Source organism: Bos javanicus, chromosome 21 (genome assembly GCF_032452875.1).
Source record: "Bos javanicus breed banteng chromosome 21, ARS-OSU_banteng_1.0, whole genome shotgun sequence".
NCBI classification, from domain to species: Eukaryota; Metazoa; Chordata; class Mammalia; order Artiodactyla; family Bovidae; genus Bos; species Bos javanicus.
Window position 1 is genome coordinate 19,734,989 of NC_083888.1, and position 21,237 is coordinate 19,756,225.

The following is a 21,237-nucleotide window of genomic DNA, read 5'->3' on the forward strand; positions in this document are numbered from 1 at the left end:
CTTATCTCTTTGAACTTTTTGCCATTACTGTCAGAGACACGGGGTAGGATGGTCCTTATCTATAATCCTAACCTTCAAAGCTGTGAAATATGCAAAAGAGTTTTAAAAATTTGTTTGGTAATAACATTTGACCTTAATGAACATGAGACAAGTTATGATCTTTATTTATTTCACTTACTGTTAAACTTCAAAAAGTCAGTTGCAGAAATGTTACTATGCTTGATCACAAGGTGCTTTCAGACCCCAGAGTGGTGTGATGTCATATACAGCAGATGCACCATGTCACCTGTCTGAAGCAGAAAAATTCTGAATTCTGGAGAAGATCTGAGCCCCAAGTTTTCAGAATAGCAATTGTACATTGTACTGCTTACCATTTGACAAAAGAGAAAATAAGGCTCAGGGAACCAAATGTCTACCACGAGGTTCCATGGATAGGAGTGGGAACTCAGGTAACAATGCCAAAGCTGTGGCTTTGAGCATTTGGCTGTACAGCCCACATGTCAGCAGGGCCTGTGGGTGGGAGCCCAGGACCAAAGCTCGGGACTCTGGGACTCAGAACACCCCTTTAGGGCCACAGCCTCCTTCCACAGCAACCTGAAGACATATGTGTCCCGGCCCCTCCTGCCTGCAGCATCACTAGAAGGAGCTGCCATCTGAGGGGAAACAGACCCACCCGGAAGCTTCAGGGGTGAACTGGGAGGAGCCATGGGATGAGAGCAAGGCCGTGGGGACAAGATGGCATGGGAAGCAGGGACTGTTGTGAATCCTCTCTGCCAGCATGACTCCAAGGTGAAGTGTGTTGGAGGAATCACAGAGTAAATTGACATAATGTTTGGCTCTTAAGCTCCAAATCTGCCATCCAGCTGGGAGTCTGGAAAGATCTAGGAGTAGTCCTACCTGTGAGGATTCTCCTGGCCTGTGAGACTAGTTAGCAGCTTCCAAGCTGGGAATAAGGAACTGGAAATGAACAAGGATGCTGTGACTGATGCTGATGTGGAGCCTTTCAGGGCATCCCAGGGAGGGGGTGGGGATGGACGGATGATCAGCCCCCTTTTAAGGGAAGGAGCTGAAATAGGAGGCACCTACAGGACCCCTGGGAGGGGGCAGCCCTGAGGATGCTGGGACTGGGGTGGGGGTGGGGGCAGAGTGGGGATGACTGGGGGTATCCCAGGGTCCCAGGGGCCCTGAGGCAGCCCAGTAGTGGTCTTCTGACCCAGCAGGGATGCAGGCATGGAGCCAACCTTCCCATGGAGGAGGGGCCTGGACTGGAACAGAGAGAGGAGAACAGGGACCTGAAGAGGTTTCAGAGCTGTGACAGGGACACATGGCCAGAGTGGCAGGGACCCTGGAAACATGGAATTGCCCAGGCCACCTGCCCAAGACAGTCCCTCCAGCCAGGGCTGCAGTCCTGCTCACACAGGGGCTCCTCCAGGATCCAGTGTGTCGGGGGAGTGAGGCCCCTCCCAGCTGTCCCCCTCAGGGACAGCTGCCCTGTTTCCAAGGGCCTATTTGCTGAGAGGCCCCCAGAGCTGAAGGGCCAGCAGTCTGAGCCCCAGCCAGCTTCCTGCCATCAGGGCCCTGTCACCTTTGCTGATAATAAACCCGGGGACAGGCTGAGGCTGGAAAGAGAAACACAAAGCTAAGCCCAAGAACCTTCCTGGACTCACAAAGATCCTTGAGCCTCAATTGTCAGTGGAACCCTGGAACCTGCTGGCCTCCCAGTGGGCCATGAGAGAGGCTGGGATGTCACTCTGACTGTTCCTGAATTTGTTCCCAATTTACTGTTAAAATGACTCTGCGATTTACACCTAAGTCTAAATAATAACTTTGGATCCACTTAACACTACAGAAGCAGAGCTTGGAGAAGGACAGGATGAGGTTCCTGCTGTGTGATCCTGGGTAAGGCCTGTGCCCTCTCTGGGCCTCAGTTCCCCCACTCAGAAAGCAGCAGCTTTACCTGAGTCTCCCAGAAGCCCCTCCTCCACTCTAGTCTGTGAGCCTGGACATGGTGCCCCCATCAGAGCACAGCCTGGATGTGGCTGAGCTCTGCCTGCCTGGCAGCCAGGCATGTGGACTGGAAGACAGTGAGCCGAGAAAGTCATGGCCGGGACAGAGGAAGGAGGAGGAGGTGCCAGAAGGGCAAAGAAGGAGGAGGGGAGATGGACATCAGAGTTACAAGGAGGCTGTGGGGCCTGGAGGAGACACTTTAGAGCTGCATGATCCTGGGCAAGTTATTCATCAGAGCTTCAGTTTCTTCATCTGTGCAATGGGCTTAATACCTGATTTGTGTCAGTTAAATGAATAAAAGCATGTGAAAGGCTCCTCAGAGGGTCTGAAACAAAACACAGTCATGCCAGCTACCTGTCCCCGCCCCCCTCACAGAGGACCCAGAAGGCCCTGGCCCCACTCTGGACATGAGTACACGCAAGCTTGATTTGCTCTAGATCGGGGGTTACAAACTGGTTTGTACTGAAGGTGGTCCCCTGATGTGTTTAGTTTTCCCTCACAGTGTTTTCTGGAAGAAATGGTGTGGAATAAGTATTGTTTCTTCGCTAAGGGTTTGGAAGCTGCAGTGTTTTAATTTCACACGAAACTCCAGATTTCCTGCTCCTTTAGAAACCTCAGGAGATCTGGTATCACTGGGCTATGTTCTCTTGGTGGGGGAGTGACTGGAGATGAGCAGCGGCTATGCCCTCTATATTGTTTTCCATTTATATCTTTGTGTTGCTGCTGCTGCTGCTAAGTCGCTTCAGTCGTGTCTGACTCTGTGCGGCCCCATAGACGGCAGCCCACCAGACTTCCCCGCCCCTGGGATTCTCCAGGCAAGAACACTGGAGTGGGTTGCCATTTCCTTCTCCAATGCATGAAAGTGAAAAGCGAAAGTGAAGTCGTGTCCGACTCTTAGCGACCCCGTGGACTGCAGCCTACCAGGCTCCTCTGTCCATGGATTTTCCAGGCAAGAGTACTAGAGTGGGCTGCTATTGCCTTCTCCAATATCTTTGTGTAGTTTCCTATATTTTCTTCTTCTCATGTATAGTTGACATAAAGCAGGACTATAATTATCTCAACATGTGCTGAGTTTCCCCTCTTCAGCGTGGCCAGGCTTCCTGCCTGCTCACAGGAGCGTCCACCCCTCCATCCAGGAAACATCCATGTTCTCAACCTCATGTGAAGCCTTCAACACATTTCACATGCTCTGATATCATATGTAGACCTGTGTGTACATACATGCACATGTGTTTGTAGGGTGTATCTGTATCTTTTTTCTGTTTTATAAGCATGAGACTGTGTCATGCACACAGCATCTTGCTTTTCCACCACCCCTGACACGTGCAGCTGGTCCTCTCCGTGGGCCCTAGTCCTCTCCATCTTCTTTACTTATTTCCTTCCCTCTTGGCTCCTGTGGGCGTTTGCACTGATCTCCTTTCTCTAGATCAGTGGACCCTCCCCTGCAAGTCTCAGACACTGGGGATGTTAGGGGAAGCACACTGATTGAAACCGCCCACCCTGGCCAGGCACCATAGTAACCATTTGCATGAGTTGTTTTATGACAGGAGATCCTGATAAGGAATAGGGAACTAATAAGCCACCGCCAACCAGAAGAGTTCGGGAAAGGTCCAAAGGAGACACCGCATGTCCGTCCACTTCCCAGAATCCCTCTCGCTAGCATCCATCTTGGCTGAGCAATGCGTGTGCCACCAGGAAAGACTCTGAATTAGAATGATTGGCCAAAGACCACCCGGAAACTAATCCCATCACCATAAAACCCGAGACTTCGAGCCACGCGGCAGAGCTGTTCTCCTGGTTTCCCTTACCCTACTGCTCTCCACCTGGTGCCCTTTCCCAATAAAATCCCTTGCTTTGTCAGCACATGTATCTCCTCGGACAATTCATTTCCAAGTGTTAGACAAGAGCCCAGTTTCGGGCCCTGGAAGGGGTCCCCCTTCCTGCAACAGGGACACAGGATATGACAAGGGAGTTCTGGGAACCTCACTGTATGACCCTCTCAAAGGTGACAATTTAAGCTCTGCAAGGGTGCCTTGCTGTTGTATTTTCCAATATTTGGATTAAACCCTTTTCAGAGAGTGGACCATGATCTGGAGTGACCATCCTGAGGAAATGAGGGGCTCCTGAACCAGGGCTGTGCTGGGGGAGAGGCACTTCTCACAGTAAGCAGGAGAAGCCAGGGTGGGTGTTCTGAGCAATGTTTATGATGGAGAGAGACAGAGACAGACACACACAAGAGAGAAGACTCTGGCAGGGACAGGCATTCACAGCCTTCAGTTCAGTTCAGTTCATTCGCTCAGTCATGTCCGACTCTTTTCGACCCCATGAATCGCAGCATTCCAGGCCTCCCTGTCCATTACCAACTTCCGGAGTTCACTCAAACTCATGTCCATCGAGTCAATGATGCCATTCAGCCATCTCATCTTCTGTCGTCCCCTTCTCCTCCTGCCCCCAAATCCCTCCCAGCACCACAGTCTTTTCCAATGGGTCAACTCTTCACATGAGGTGGCCAAAGTACTGGAGTTTCAGCTTCAGCATCATTCCTTCCAAAGAAATCCCAGGGCTGATCTCCTTCAGAATGGACTGGTTGGATCTCCTTGCAGTCCAAGGGACTCTCAAGAGTCTTCTCCAACACCACAGTTCAAAAGCATCAATTCTTCAGCGCTCAGCCTTCTTCACAGTCCAACTCTCACATCCATACATGACCACTGGAAAAACCATAGCCTTGACTAGACAGACCTTTGTTGGCAAAGTAATGTCTCTGCTTTAGAATATGCTATCTAGGTTGGTCATAACTTTTCTTACAAGGAGTAAGCATCTTTTAATTTCATGGCTGCAGTCACCATCTGCAGTGAGTTTGGAGCCCCAAAAAACAAAGTCTGACACTGTTTCCACTGTTTCCCCATCTATTTCCCATGAAGTGATGGGACCAGATGCCATGATCTTTGTTTTCTGAATGTTGAGCTTTAAGCCAACTCTTTCACTCTCCTCTTTCACTTTCATCAAGAGGCTTTTTAGTTCCTCTTTATTTTCTGCCATAGGGGTGGTGTCAGCTGCATATCTGAGGTTATTGATATTTCTCCCGGCAATCTTGATTCCAGCTTGTGCTTCTTCCAGCCCAGCGTTTCTCATGATGTACTCTGCATATAAGTTAAATAAGCAGGGTGACAATATACAGCCTTGACGTACTCCTTTTCCTATTTGGAACCAGTCTGTTGTTCCATGTCCAATTCTAACTGTTGCTTCCTGATCTGCATACAGATTTCTCAAGAGGCAGGTAAGGTGGTCTGGTATTCCCATCTCTTTCAGAATTTTCCACAGTTTATTGTGATCCACACAGTCAAAAGCTTTGGCATAGTCAATAAAGCAGAAATAGATGTTTTTCTGGAACTCTCTTGCTTTTTTGATGATCCAGCAAATGTTGGCAAATTGGTCTCTGGTTCCTCTGCGTTTTCTAAAACCAGCTTGAACATCTGGAAGTTCACGGTTCATGTATTGCTGAAGCCTGGCTAGGAGAATTTTGAGCATTACCTTACTAGCGTGTGAGATGAGTGCAATTGTGTGATAGTTTGACCATTCTTTGGCATTGCCTTTCTTTGGGATTGGAATGAAAACTGACCTTTTCCAGTCCTGTGGCCACTGCTGAGTTTTCCAAATTTGCTGGCATATTGAGTGCAGCACTTTCACAGCATCATCTTTCAGGATTTGAAATAGCTCAACTGGAATTCCATCACCTCCACTAGCTGTGTTCGTAGTGATGCTTTCTAAAGCCCACTTGACTTCACATTCCAGGATATCTGGCTCTAGGTTAGTGATCACACCATCTTGATTATCTGGTTCATGAAGATCTTTTTTGTACAGTTCTTCTGTGTATTCTTGCCACCTCTTCTTAATATCTTCTGCTTCTGTTAGGTCCATACCATTTCTGTCCTTTATCGAGCCCATCTTTGCATGAAATGTTCCCTGGGTATCTCTAATTTTCTTGAAGAGATCCCTAATCTTTCCCATTCTGTTGTTTTCCTCTATTTCTTTGCATTGATTGCTGAGGAAGGCTTTCTTATCTCTTCTTGCTATTCTTTGGAACTCTGCATTCAGATGTTTATATCGTTCCTTTTCTCCTTTGTTTTTTGCTTCTCTTCTTTTCACAGCTATTTGTAAGGCCTCCCCAGACAGCCATTTTGCTTTTTTGCATTTCTTTTCCATGGGAATGGTCTTGATCCCTGTCTCCTGTACAATGTCATGAACCTCATTCCATAGTTCATCAGGCACTCTATCTATCAGATCTAGGCCCTTAAATCTATTTCTCATATCCACTGTATAATCATAAGGGATTTGATTTAGGTCATTCCTAAATGGTCTAGTGGTTTTCCCTACTTTCTTCAATTTAAGTCTGAATTTGGCAATAAGGAGTTCATGATCTGAGCCACAGTCAGCTCCTGGTCTTATTTTTGTTGACTGTATAGAGCTTCTCCATCTTTGGCTGCAAAGAATATAATCAATCTGATTTCAATGTTGACCACCTGGTGATGTTCATGTGTAGAGTCTTCTCTTGTGTTGTTGGAAGAGGGTGTTTGCTATGACCAGTGCATTTTCTTGGCAAAACTCTATTAGTCTTTGCCCTGCTTTATTCCATATTCCAAGGCCAAATTTGCCTATTACTCCACGTGTTTCTTGACTTCCTACTTTTGCATTCCAGTCCCCTATAATGAAAAGGACATCTTTTTTGGGTGTTAGTTCTAAAAGGTCTTGTAGGTCTTCATAGAACCGTTCAACTTCAGCTTCTTCAGCATTACTGGCTGGGGCATAGACTTGGATTACTGTGATATTGAATGGTTTGCCTTGGAAACGAACAGAGATCATTCTGTCATTTTTGAGATTGCATCCAAGTACTGCATTTTGCACTCTTTTGTTGGCATGATGTCTACTCCATTTCTTGTGAGGGATTCCTGCCCACAGTAGTAGATATAATGGTCATCTGAGTTAAATTCACCCATTCCAGTCCATTTCAGTTCGCTGATTCCTAGAATGTTGACATTCACTCGTGCCATCTCTTGTTTGACCACTTCCAATTTGCCTTGATTCATGGACCTGACATTTCAGGTTCCTATGCAATATTGCTTCTTTACAGCATCGGACTTTGCTTCTATCACCAGTCACATCTACAACTGGGTATTGTTTTTGCTTTGGCTCCATCCCTTCTTTCTTTCTGGAGTTATTTCTCCACTGATCTCCAGTAGCATATTGGGCACCTACTGACCTGGGGAGTTCCTCTTTCAATATCCTATTATTTTGCCTTTTCATACTGTTCATGGGGTTCTCAAGGCAAGAATACTGAAGTGGTTTGCCATTCCCTTCTCCAGTGGACCACATTCTGTCAGAACTCTCCACCATGACCCATCTGTCTTGGGTGGCCCCACCGGCCACCAGCATGGCTTAGTTTCATTGAGTTAGACAAGGCTATGGTCCTAGTGTGATTAGATTGACTAGTTTTCTGTGAGTATGGTTCCAGCGTGTCTTCCCTCTGATGCCCTCTTGCAACACCTACCATTTTACTTGGGTTTCTCTTACCTTGGACGTGGGGTATCTCTTCGTGGCTGCTCCAGCAAAGCGCAGCCACTGCTCCTTACCTTCACCACATTAAGCATTTGGGACTCTAGAAAGCCATTGTTGATATGTAAACAGGGGACTAACATTCACTTACAGAGAAGCCTCTGGGAATTCTTCCCAGATAAGAAAGAGACAAATATACAATGAGAGGGGTTCAAAAAGTGAGAGCCTTGTGGTGCCCAAGACTGTGAATGCCTGTCCCTGCCAGACTACTCTCTCTCTCCCATAAACATTGCTCAGTCCTCTCTGCCACTGGCTTCTCCTGTGAGAAGTACCCCTCCCCTGTCAGAGCCCTAGTTCAGAAGCCCCTCAGGGTGCAAACCCTAGACCACAATCAACTCTCTGAAAAGAGTTTGATCCAAATAGCAGAGAATACAGCAGCACTTCACCTTCCTCAAAGGCTTCAATAGTCACCTTCTGAGGATCCTGCAATGGGGGTCCCAGAACTCCTGAGTCATAGAAAGAAAAGGGGACCACGAAGATGAGTGTGGGCATCATTGTCAGGACTCAGACTCCTTGGTCTGCCTCCAGAGGACTCTCTCGTCTATCTGGGGACCTCTGGCATTTGAGGGGGGCACCCATGGGGGAGCCCTGAGTATGAACCAGGAACCCATAGTGCAGGAATCACCTGACTTACTGCTGCAAGGCCACTTCTTACCCTGAGGCCATGAGTCCACTGATGTCCTGAGATGGGTTTTAGGAGGTCTATATAGCCCTGTAAGTGAATATAGTATTTCCAGGGTATGTGCATGCATATTTCTGCGATAGTCATATTCTCAAAGGGAGTTTTGTGCTGGAAAAGCTGAAAAGTTTCCAAGGGGCTTTCTTATATCTTCCAAAGAGTAGAGTTTCCTAATATTGTGTACCAAACAGAGTAAGTGAGGAAGCATGGAGCTGAGGTTCTCTCTGGGCTGTCTGTCTGGAGCAGTGACCTCTGTTGTCATCAGTAGAAGCATGTTCAGAAATATTTGGTAGCCTTTCTGAGCATTTAATTTACCCAGCTTGTTTCCTTCCCAAACCACAGCATCAGAGTATCCCTGGATTTAACTAAAACTTCATATCCTTTGACAACATCTCTCCATTTCCCCACCTCCTTGTCCCTGGTAACCATTGTTCTACATTCTGCCTCTGTTAATCTGACTTTTTTAGATTCCACACATAAGTGAGATTTCGCTGGCTTTTCTGTGTCTCTCTTTCCACTTAGTGTAACATCCTCCAGGTTTATCTCTGCTGCTGCTAATGTCAGAATCTCTTTCCTTCTTTAGGGCTGAATAGTATTCTGCATATGTTTCTTATTCTATTCACCCACTGATGTACACTCAGGATGTTTTCATATCACCATGCTCTTTAACATCAGGTAAGATGAAAGGGCAAAAACTGAAATTGGACATTTGGAAAAACAGAATGTTTACAGATTGGTATAAAGTGTTCCATTATTTAAAACATTATCAAAAGGTGGCATATACATGTCTTGATACTGCATATTTGTAAAATGTTATCAAACACTTTATAGAATGAGAGGACATCTTAAATTTCATTTTCACTCAAAAGAAAATCCATGCACAAAAAATTCATGGGTTCAGAATCTATTTCTTTCAATTCAAGTTTAATTATAATAAACAGTAATAAGAAATTATAGTGTTACAGAGTAATTATTGATACTGTCTACTAAAAAAACACTAAAGATAGTTTTTAAAACAGGTCAGCATTTACCTTGCTTTGGGAAGTAGCTAAAAAATAAATCCTGAGCTTGATGAAGTTACAATAAAATCTCTTTATCTTACCCTATTATAGTCCTATGAGACTGCTTTCTGTACAATGGATATTGGTGAAGCAAAACACAGAAGCCATTTACTCACATTTGTCTCCTGTGACTAACATTGTCATCAATCCAAAACAAATATATTAGATTTTTGTTCAAAATGTGTGTTCTTGGGATTAATATGGGGAATGAAAATTTTCAAATTTGAAAGAACAGTGAATACCCATACATTCATTATCTAGTTCTTCAATAAATATATGTACTTACTCCATCACATATTTCTCTACTTATCCATTTCTCTTTCCATCCACTAATACACCTTTTTAAAAATGTACTAAAATAAGCTTCAAATGTGCTTCACCAGCCCTGAGTACTTCAGCATTACTAGCATTACCTGGGGTTCAGCATTTGTTTATGGTTCTCTTTTATTCCTTTGGGTAAATTTTATATACAATGACAGGCACAAATCTTAAGGGCACCATTCAATGAGTTTTGGCAAATGCAAACAGCTATGTGTTGCAAACAGTTAAAATAAAAGCAATAAATACACCTCAGAGGGTTTCTCATACCCTTCTAAGTACATCCATGTCCCCCACCCAAGAGGGAACTGCTTCTGACTTTTTCCCCTCATAGGTTCAGTTCGGTTCAGTTCAGTCGTGTCCAGCTCTTCGCGACCCCATGGCCCGCAGCACACCATGCAGCACGCCCTCATAGATTACTTGAACCTATTTCAGCATCTGCAGTGGATACTCTTTTGTGCCTGGCTTCTTTCACTCGGCATCCAGTGTTTGAGATGCATCCATGTTTATGTAGATACATGGTTCATTCGTTTGTATTGTGGGTGATATCTAATTTTGAATGTCTTTGTTGTTTAGTTGTGTCCGACTCTTTGGCAACCCCCATGAACTCTGGCCCACCGAGTGCCTCTGTCCATGGGGTTTCCCAGGCAAGAATACTGGAGTGAATTGCCATTTCCCTGTCCAAAGGATCTTCCCAGACCAGGAATCAAACCCGTACCTTCTGCAAGCATCTTCTGCATTGCAGGTGGATTCTTTCCTGATGAGCCACCAGGCAAACCTCCCTTGAATAGATTACTGTTTGTTCATCCCCCAGTTAATTGACGTATTGTTTGCTTCCAGTGTGAGATTATTATGGGAAAGCTGTGGTCTACATTCTCATACAAGTCTTATAGAGTCAACTTTCACTTCTGTTGAGAAAATACTTATGTGTGAAATTGCCGGATCATGGGGTAGTTTATGTTTAATTGTATAAGAAACTGTCAAACCCTTGAGTGTAGCTTTTACACGCCCACAGTTACTCACGCATGTTCCAGTTGCTTCACACGACCACTATATTGTGTTGCTTCTTCACTGACCTCCATTTCATTTTCCCCCTAACAACTAGAGGCACACTTTCAGTGTGGGCATCTGACTGAGTGGCCCAATCGCAAAAAATGCCAGTGAGGCATCTTCACTTACAGCTAAAATCCAACTTATTTCTACTGCGTTCAGGCCCATCCAACACCTCTGTTACTCCCCACCTCACTTGTAATGTAATCAGACAAGATGCAGGACAATGTAATGACCTGTCCACAATCTCTACTTCCCAGAGGACCAAGGTTGAGAAGTATCAGTCTGGGAGCAATGAGAGATGGAGCTGGTGGGATCCAGGAAGTCTTCCTAGAGGAGGTGATTTGGGATCAAGGACAAGTTAGAATTAGCAAGGCACAGATGAGAGGAAGGAGTTGTACGATTAGATGCTTTACTCAAGGGTCTCTGAATCTTCAGTAGCAGAGCTGATGTGACTATTGATTGGATGTTTGAGAGAAAGAGAAATGGAGAATTGAGCCTGGCCAACTGGAGGCTGGTCTATATGCCCACTTGGGCCAGGAATGAGACTTTGGAGTGGTGCAAGGTAAGGAGCTGGAGCTGAGACACTTCCCTAAAGCCAGGACCACGTGGTCTGCAGCCTAGGAGCAAGGGTAGACAAGGAAAACCTACCCTTCAGCAAGAGGAAAAGTCAAGGCTGATATCTACCTCCACGGGAGAAATAAAAATGTCGTCTTTACTTCTTGTGTGTTGAGCCCATATATGCATGATTTCTGAGGTCCAAAAACTCCAACCTGGAAATTAACACAATTAGTGCCCAACACAAGATTGGCCTAGAGGGTCCTGAGCAGCAACAAATGCAGTTATTCTGGGTGAAGCTCCCAACCCAGGCAGCAGGATCCTCCCAGGAAAAAGGGGTCCTGTAAAATGGGGCTCACAGTTTAATGACAAGGTACATGAGGGATCGACCCACTGTGAGTCATAAGAACTTCAGTGAACAAACACCAATCTAAAAGATAAAGCAAATAAATACACTTAATGCAATAAACACATTAGAAAAAGACACCATGAAATAAGGACAGGAAGATATGAGAGAGAACCTTAATGGCTGCAGAATATCCCCCAAATTCATGTCTACCTCAGAATGTGATGCTATTTAGAAGTATGGTCTTTGCAGACATATTTAGTTAAGGGTTTAGGGATGAAATCATCCTGGATGGAGTGTTGGCCCACGGTCCAGTGACAGGTGTCTTTGTAAGAGAAAGGACAGAGAGGGTTGCACACACAGAGTTGAGCGAAGATGAGCACATGAAGGTGGAGCCAGAGATAGAATTAAGTGGCCACAAGCTAAGGGGTCTCCAGAAGCTGAAGGAGGCAAGGATGGACCCTATTGGAGCATCACAGACATCACAGCCTTGCTGACACCTTAATTCCACACTTCGGGCCTCCAGGATTGTGAGAATAAATCTCTGTTATTTTAAGCCACCTAACTTGTGGAGAAGGCAATGGCACCCCACTCCAGTACTTTTGCCTAGAAAATCCCATGGACGGAGGAGCCTGGTAGGCTGCAGTCCATGGGGTCGCTAGAGTCTGACACGACTGAGTGACTTCACTTTCACTTTTCACTTTCATGCATTGGAGAAGGAAATGGCAACCCACTCCAGTGCTCTTGCCTGGAGAATCCCGGGTACAGGGGAGCCTGGTGGGCTGCCATCTCTGGGGTTGCACAGAGTCGGACACGACTGAAGTAACTGAGCAGCAATTTGTGCTAACTTGTTGCAGTAGCCCTAGGAAACCAAAAAGTTTCCAGAAAGGAAGAAAAGAGTCTTTCTCATATTTTTAAAAAGTTCACAGAGAGGATTGCCAACCGGTGGTCACATAGATCCCAGGACCCCTTGTCATATCTTGTGTTCCCCAGTGTATGTGACTCACAGGGGAGGATCCACCGGTCTAGAGAAGGGTGGTCAGTCCAAATGCCCACAGGAGCCAGGAGGGAAGGAAAGTAAGAGGATTAAGGACCCTGGGGAGGACCACTTGCACTTGTCAGGGCTGGTGAAAAAGCAAGATGCCCTGTTCATGACATGATCTCATGTTTATAAAATTGCAACAACAATAACAAAAAATCTACAGCTATGTATCACAAAACATGTGCATATACGTATGCATATGTATGCTCAGTCACTGAGTCTTCTTGGACTCTTTGCAACCACATGGACTGTAACTCACCAGGCTCCTCTATCCATGAAATTTTACCAGGCAAGAATTTTGGAGTAGGTTGCCATTCCCTTCTCCAGGGGATATTCACAACTCAGGGATGGAACCCACATCTCTTGCATTGCAGGTGGATTCTTTACCACTAGAGCCACTTGGGAAGCTGCATATGTACACACATGTCTAAATATGATTTCAGGGTATGTGAAATGTGCTGAAGGCTGTACAAGAGGTGGAGAACATAGATGCTTCCTGGATGGAGGGGTGGTGCTCCTCTGAGCAGTCAGGAAGTCTGGCCACGCCCAAGAGGGGAAACTGGGACAAGGGAGACGATCATAGTCTTGCTTTATGTCAGTTATATATGAGAAGAAGAAAATATAAAAAACTAAACAAATATAAGAATGAAAAACAATATAAAGTAAAGGAGCATCTGCTCAGCTCCACCCCTCCCCCGCAAAGCAAAACAGCCCATTGACAGCAGATCTCCTGAGGCTTCAAGTTCAGTTCAATTCAGTCACTCAGCCATGTCTGACTCTTTGTGACTCCATGGACTGCAGCACACCAGGCTTCCCTGTTTATCACCAACTCCCGGAGTTTGCTCAAACTCATGTCCGTCGAGGCGGTGATGCCATCCAACGATCTCATCCTCTGTCATCCCCTTCTCTTCTTGTCTTCAATCTTTCCCAGCATCAGGGTCTTTTCAAATTAGTCAACCCTTCCCATCAGGTGGCCAAAGTATTGGAGTTTCAGCTTCAGTATCAGTCCTTCCAACGAATATTCAGGACTGATTTCCTTTAGGATGGACTGGTTGGATCTCCTTGCAGTCCAAGGGACTTTCAAGAGTCTTCTCCAACACCACAGTTCAAAAGCATTCATTCTTTGGTAGTCAGCTTTCTTTATGGTCCAACTCTCACGTCCATACATGCCTACTGGAAAAACCATAGATTTGACTAGATGGACCTTTGTTGACAAAGTAATGTCTCTGCTTTTTTAATATGCTATCTAGGTTGGTCATAGCTTTTCTTCCAAGGAGCAAGCGTCTTTTAATTTCATGGCTGCAGTCACCATCTGCAGTGATTTTGGAGCCCAAGAAAATAAAATCTGTCCCTGTTTCTATATTTTCCCAGTCTATTTGCCATGAAGTGATGGGACCAGATGCCATGATCTTCGTTTTTTGAATGTTGAGTTTTAAGCCAGCCTTTTCACCTTCTTCTTACACTTTCATCAAGAGGCTCTTTAGTTCCTCTTCACTTTCTGTTGGTTTTCTTCACTTTCACACCACCACATAAGGGTGGTAGCACCTGCATATCTGAGGTTATTGATATTTCTCCTGGCAATCTTGATTCCAGCTTCATCCAGCCCAGCATTTCGCATGATATATTCTGCATATAAGTTAAATAAGCAGGGTGACAATATACAGCCTTGATGTAGTCTTTTCCCAATTTGGAACCAGTTCATTGTTCAATGCCAAGTTCTAACTGTTGCTTCTTGACCTGCATACAGATTTCTCAAGAGGCAGGTAAGGTGGTCTGATATTCCCATCTCTTTCAGAATTTTCCAGTTTGTTGTGATCCACACAGTCAAAGGCTTTGGTGTAGTCAATGAAGCAGAAGTAGATGTTTTTCTGGAACTCTCTTGCTTTTTCAATGATCCAACAGATGTTGGCAATTTGATCTCTGGTTCCTCTGCCTTTTCTAAAACCAGCCTGAACATCTGGAAGTTCTCGGTTCACATATTGTTGAAACCTGGCTTGGACAATTTTGAGCATTACTTTGATAGCATGTGAGATGACTGCAATTGTGCAGTAGTTTGAACATTCTTTGGCATTGCCTTTCTTTGGGATTGGAATGAAAACTGACCTTTTTCAGTCCCTTTGGCCACTACTGAGTTTTCCAAATTTGCTGGCATATTGAGTGCAGCACTTTAACAGAATCATCTTTTAGGACTTGAAATAGCTCATCTGGAATTCCATCACCCCCACTAGCTTTATTTGTAGTGATGCTTTCTAAGGCCCACTTGACTTCACATTCCAGGATGTCTGGCTCTACATGAGTGATCACACCATTATGGTTATCTGGGTCATGAAGATTTTTTTTGTATAGTTTTTCTGTGTATTCTTTCCACCATTTCTTAATATCTTCTGCTTCTGTTAGGTTCATACCATTTCTGTCCTTTATTGTGCCCATCTTTGCATGAAATATTCCCTTGGTATATCTAATTTTCTTGAAGAGATCTCTAGTCATTCCCATTCTATTATTTTCCTGCATTTCTTTGCAATGATCACTGAGGAAGGCTTTCTTATCTCTCCTTACTATTCTTTAGACTAATACAAGATGGTAGAGTTGAAGAACTTGTGCTCATCTTCTCCATCAAGAACTCCAAAATTGTAACTCGCTGCTAAACAACCATCAACAGGAGAATGTTGGATCCCACCAAAAAAAGATACCCCACACCTAAGGGCAAGGGAGAAACCCCAACAACACAGTAGGAAGGGCAAAATAACACTTAGAACCAAACCCATACCCACCAGAGATGCTCAGAGGGCTCAAACAAAACCTTGTGTGCACCAGAGGCCCCACAGAGACTGAACCAGACCTGCCTTTGAGTGTTTGAGTATCTCCTATGGAGGCATGGGTCAGCAGTGCCCTGCCGTGGGGATAGGGGCTCTGGCTGCAGCAGACCTGGGTCATGTAACATGTGGCATAAGCCCTCTTTGGAGGAGGTCGCCATTAATCCCACCATAGAGCTGCCAAGCAGATGACCCACAAACTGCAGAAAAATTATACCAAAGAAATTCTCAAACTGTTAAGAAAGTTCTAGGACCCACAACAGACTTCCCAACCTGGGGATCTGGCAGAGGGACTGAGAACCCCCAGCAAATCTGACTTTGGAGGCCAGTGGGATTTGATTACAGAACTTCTACAGGACTGGGTAAACAGACTCTTGGAGGGCACAAACATAAACTTGAGGCTTCATAAGGAGTTGGAAATGTGGGTTTTCATGTGAAATAAAAACACTGCAGCTACCAAACACTTAGGGAAGAAATAGTACACATTTCATACATTCTTTTCATGAAAACTCCCTTAAGAGAAACCAAACACATCTCTGGGCCACCTTCAAGACACACAGGTTTGTAGCCTCTGATCTGAAGCAAATCAAGCTTGCATGCACTTGTGTCCAGAGTGGAGCCAGGGCCTTCTGGGTTCTCTATGGGGGGTGGGGGTAGGGTGGAACAGGTAGTTGGCATGACCGTGTTTTGTTTCAGACCCTCTGAGGAGCCTTTCACATGCTTTTATTCATTTAATTGACACAAATCAGGTATTAAGCCCATTGTACAGACGAGGAAACTGAAGCTCTGATGAATAACTTGCCCAGGATCATCCAGCTCTAAAGTGTCTCCTCCAGGCCCCCACAGCCTCCTTGTCATTCTGAGTCTCCATCTCCCCTCCTCCTTCTATGCCCTTCTGGCACATCCTCCTCCTTCCTCTGTCTCAGCCATGACCTTCCTGGCTCACTGTCTTCCAGTCCACACGCCTGGCTGCTGGGAAGACAGGGCTCAGCCTCATCTAGACTGTGCTCTGATGTAGCACGTGCTATGGAGAGTGGTACCATGTCAGTGCTCACAGATAGAGTAGAGGAACTGAGGCCCTGAGAGGGCACAGGCCTTACCCAGGGTCACACAGAAGGAACCCCCATGTCTCTCTTTCCCCAAGGTCTGCTTCTGTGGTGTTAAATGGACCCAAAGTTATTATTTAGCCTTAGGTGTAAATCGCAGGGTCATTTTAACAGTAAATTGGGAACAAATTCAGGAACAGTCAGAGTGACACCCCAGCCTGTCTCTCAGCCAGTGTCCCGCCCCCACCCCTGGCAGTGCCCGCTGGGAGGCCAGCAGGCTCCAGGGCTCCACTGGCAATTGGGGCTCAAGGAGCTTTGGGAGTCCAGGGAGGTTCTCAGGTTTGCTTTGTGTTTCTCTTTCCAGCCTCAGCTTGTCCCAGGGTTTATTATCAGCAAAAGTAACAAGGCCCCTGATGGCAGGAAGCTGGTTGGGGCTCAGGGTGCTGGCTCTTCAGCCCTGGGGGCCTCTCAGCAAATAGTCCTTTGGAAACAGGGAAGCGGTCCCTGAGGAGGGGGCGGGCTGGGAGGGGCCTTACTCCCCCCACACTCTGGACCCTGGAGGAGCCCCTGTGTGAGCAGGACTGCAGCCCTGGCTGGTGGGACTGTCTTGGGTAGGTGACCTGGGCAATTCCGTGGTCTCCAGGGTCCCTGCCACTCTGGCCACGTGTCCCTGTCACAGCCCTGAAACCCCTTCACGCCCCTGTTCTCCTGTCTCAGTTCCAGTCCAGGCCCCTCCTCCATGGCGAAGGTTGGCTCCATGCCTGCATCCCTTCTGGGTCAGAAAACCCCTACTGGGCTGCCTCAGGGCCACTGGGACCCTGGGATCCCCCCAGTCATCTCCATTCTGCCCGCCCCCCCGCCCCCACCCCAGTCCCGGGAGCATCCTCAGGGCTGTCACCTCCCAGGGGTCCTGCAGGGGCCTCCTCTTTCAGCTCCTGCCCTTAAAAGGGGGCCAAACATCCGTCCATCCCCACTGCCTTCCTGGGATGCCCTAAAAGACTCCACGTCAGCCTCAGACACAGCATCCTTGTTCATTTCCAATCCCTTCTTCCCAGCTTGGCAGCTGCTAACCAGTCTGCCAGGCCGGGAAACTCCTCACAGGTAGGACTACTCCTAGATCTTTCCAGACTTCTACCTAGATGGCAGCTTTGGAGCTTCAGAGCCCCAAATTATGTTAATTTATTCTGCGGTTCCTCAATGATGTTCTACTTTGGAGTCACACTGGGTGGGGAGTCTCTCCTCCCCAGGGGGGAAGAGTCACATGTGAAGGCAAAATGGGGGGAGCGGATTCAGAACAGTCCCTACTCCCACGTCATCTTGTCCTCACGGCCTTGCTCTCACCCATGGCTCCTCCCTGCTCACCTCTGAAGCTGCCGTCCTCTGGGTGGGGATGTGTCCCCTCAGATGGCAACTCCTAGTGATGCTGCAGGGAGGACAGGCCGGGATACTTCAGATTGTCCTGGGTGTATCTTCAGATGCTGTGGAAGGAGGATGTGGCCCTGAAGGTGTGTCCTGGGTCCCGGAGCCTCAGGCTTTGGTCCTGGGCTCCCACCCACAGGCCCTGCTCACATGCAGGGCTTTAGAGCAAAGTGTTCACACCCACAGTTTTGGCATTTTTATCTGGGTTCCCACTTCCTAGTCATGCCACCTAGGGAAGGAACTTGATTCCACAGCCTTAGTTTTCTCATCTGTAAAATGGGGTTAGCAGTAGAATCCACAGTTCCTTTTCTGAAACCCTTGGAGTCAGATCTGCTCCAGACAGGTTAAATAGTACATCTACTCTATATGACATCACACCCCACTGGGGTGTGAACACACCCTATATTCAGACATTAGTGTTTCTGCAACTGAACATTTGAAATTTCACACTAAGTAAATTAAATAGATATCATTAATTGTCTCGTGTCTGTTCAGGTCAAATTTTGTTACCGAAAAATTTTTCAAAAATTTGTTTTCAATTTTGAGAGACTCGAAGGGTTTGGATTGCAGATAAGGACCATCCTTCTCTGTGTCTCCATAGATAATGGCACACAGTCAGAGATCCACAGTGTTCATGGTTTGAGGCCAGACTCAACCCAGCTCTGAGGTTTGGGATAAGACAAGTATCCTGACAAGGCCAACAGTGATGAGTGGGGAGAACCATTCAGGAGAAGCTGTGCTGTTACCCAAGCAACCGGGCCATTTGTTCTAACTCCACAGCCCCTGGGCCTCTGCTGTCACAGGTCTCTGAGCCTTTCTAGCTGAATCTCTCTTAATCAACTTCCAGAACTGGATCTTTTTACAGTGGTTACTCAGAAGATCCTGCCACCCCAGTGACTGTGACCTGCCTGACCGTCACGGCACCATGTCCAACTCAGGAGCAGCTCTATACCTGGCCGACCTGGACACCACGTGCCGGTTCCTCCGCCTGCCACAGCTTTTTTCCACCTGCATGTCCTTCTCTCTGGTGGCCGACATGGGCATTCACAGGGGGTACGTAGGTAACTGGTTTATGTCCATCTGGTGCTTCTGTTGTGCGGTGACCCTCATTGTCCTCACAGTTGAGTTACGTAGGTTCCCATCCGAGTTTCCTTTCTTCTGGTACTTATCTAACACCTACGCCTGCTACGCTGCCCTCCTCTGTCTCTCGGCCTCCATCATCTACTCCCTCACCTACGTCCAGTTCCTGCCTTACGGTCCTCACCGGGACCAGGCCATCGCTGTTACTGCGTTCTCCTGCATTGCGTCTGTGTTTTATGCCATGGAAGTAGTCAAAATGTGGGAGCGCTGCAAGATCTACAAGACCTCCTGCTATGTGCTCACCATGCCAGGCCTGCTGAAGGTGCTGGAGACCTTCATGGCCGGCATCATCTTTGCCTTCATCAGCAACACCTCCCTGTACCTGCACCAGCCGGCCCTGGAGTGGTGTGTGGCCGTGTACTCCATCTGCTTCATCCCAGCAGCCCTGGCCATCCTGCTGAACCTGGGACAATGGGAATACAGGCTGCCTGGGCCCTTCCCCCTCTTCCAGCTTGTGCTCAGCCTGCTCTCTGTCCTCCTCTATATCAGTGCTCTGGTCCTCTGGCTGCTCTACCAGTTCAACGAGGAGTTCGGCGGGCATCCTCAGCGGTCTAGTGATGAGGACTGCAAGGACAAGCTCGCCTACAACATGTGCGCCTGGGACCAGCGCCTGGCTGTGGCCATCCTGACAGCCGCCAACCTGCTGGTTTATGTGACCGAACTGGGGTACTGGGCCCGCCAGGTTTCTGTGGAGACTAAGGCTCTGCCCAGGGTCTCCTGATCCCCTCTGCTCATAGGAGGTATCTTTACAGAGTTCTGATGTCCTCTTCTTGGCTCCCTCTCTCCCTCCTCACATCCTTCCCCCTTCATCTCACTCTCTTTTCTGTTTCCTTCTCCCCTTCTCCATCTTCTTCCTGCTTTCTTTGGTTGCCCACACATTGTTTTGCTTTTTCTCTTGCTGCTCTCATCTTCCCTTCATTTCCTACTTTTTGGCCCTTTTCTGGTCATCCTTGGTTTTCTCATCTCCTGTGTCCTGACCACCTCTCCCCATCTTCCTTCTTCTGATCCATCAGGACCTGAATGGTGCATCTCCCTTTTACTTAAAAGAAAAAAATCTCTGGAGGTCAACAATTTTCAGTGGCAGAAATCGTAGAGACCCTGGATCCTTATGTCCCATCTGATTCTCATCCTTCCAAGAGATTGGTTGAATTTTTTCAGGGTCGCTAAACACCCATCACCCAGAGGGACTCTTAGAGAAAGCAAGGGATGAATGCCCTCTCTGAGGAATCAAAAAAAGGAGCTGGTGAAGAACCCCAGGGACTTGCAGACACCTGTCTGCAGTCTTGGTGAGGGGCAGTGATGTGGCTCTCCTGCCCCAGTGATCAAAGCAGCAGGCCCTGCCTCTGTGGGGAGAAGACCATGGACACTGCAGCCTCAATGCTGTTGTTCCCTTGATTTTTTTTTTTTTTTTTACTTTTCTAATCAGGGGTTCAGAATTTACTGGGTGGGCTTGTTCTTAAAGGGACATTTCTTTTAAAAAATCTTGGGCAGATGTGTTGAGGTGGTGGAGAATTGCTGCTTTTGTAGTTAAAGAAACCGAAGTGCTTGAGTGTGTGGTGCACACATGTGTTTCTGTGAGTCAGTTGCTTTCTACTCTTGCTTCCTTGTGCTCTGGGCCCCAGGCATAATGTGATCTACATAATGTATTTTATAATGTGTGTGTGTGTGTGTACATATATAAAATATATGTGTGTCTGTGTGTGTTTTAAATTCCCTGGAGCTTCTGGTTCCTATCAGCCTTTGCTGGCAATCATAGAGAGAAGCCTTGTCTCTTGTTCTACATCATAATGTTCTTTTTTTCCCCAACCTAATATAAAGGACAAAGACAAAGGAAAACAAAATCAAAAGGTCCTGACTGCCCTCAATGTGTCTAGAGTTCAGAAGTACCCTAGCCAACTTGGACTTCCATGCTCACCCAAAAGACCCCCTCTGTGAACCGCACCCAGTGACTCCCCACACCCCCTCAGGCTGAGTCTAGGGCTTCAGCCCATTAGAGCAAACTAGCAGTTTGGCCCCACTCCAAAGCCCCAAATCCTTAGCTATTAAAACCCTCTGCCAGCACCAGGATGCTTCCTTTAAAGGTGCCTGGATGTAGGCTCAGTGCGTGCGTATGCATGTGCCTCCCCGACCCTCTTCATGGATGAATTC

At 46.8% G+C, this 21,237-nt stretch overlaps 1 protein-coding gene across 1 annotated transcript; it reads left to right on the plus strand.

Annotated features, from left to right (window-relative positions):
• The first annotated feature begins 18,680 nt into the window (after positions 1 to 18,680).
• Positions 18,681 to 19,810, plus strand: LOC133234733 (myeloid-associated differentiation marker-like). The gene has a single exon (XM_061395622.1). It carries the CDS (start codon positions 18,875 to 18,877, stop codon positions 19,808 to 19,810), a length of 936 nt encoding a protein of 311 aa, XP_061251606.1. The 5' UTR covers positions 18,681 to 18,874.
• Positions 19,811 to 21,237: the final 1,427 nt, after the last annotated feature.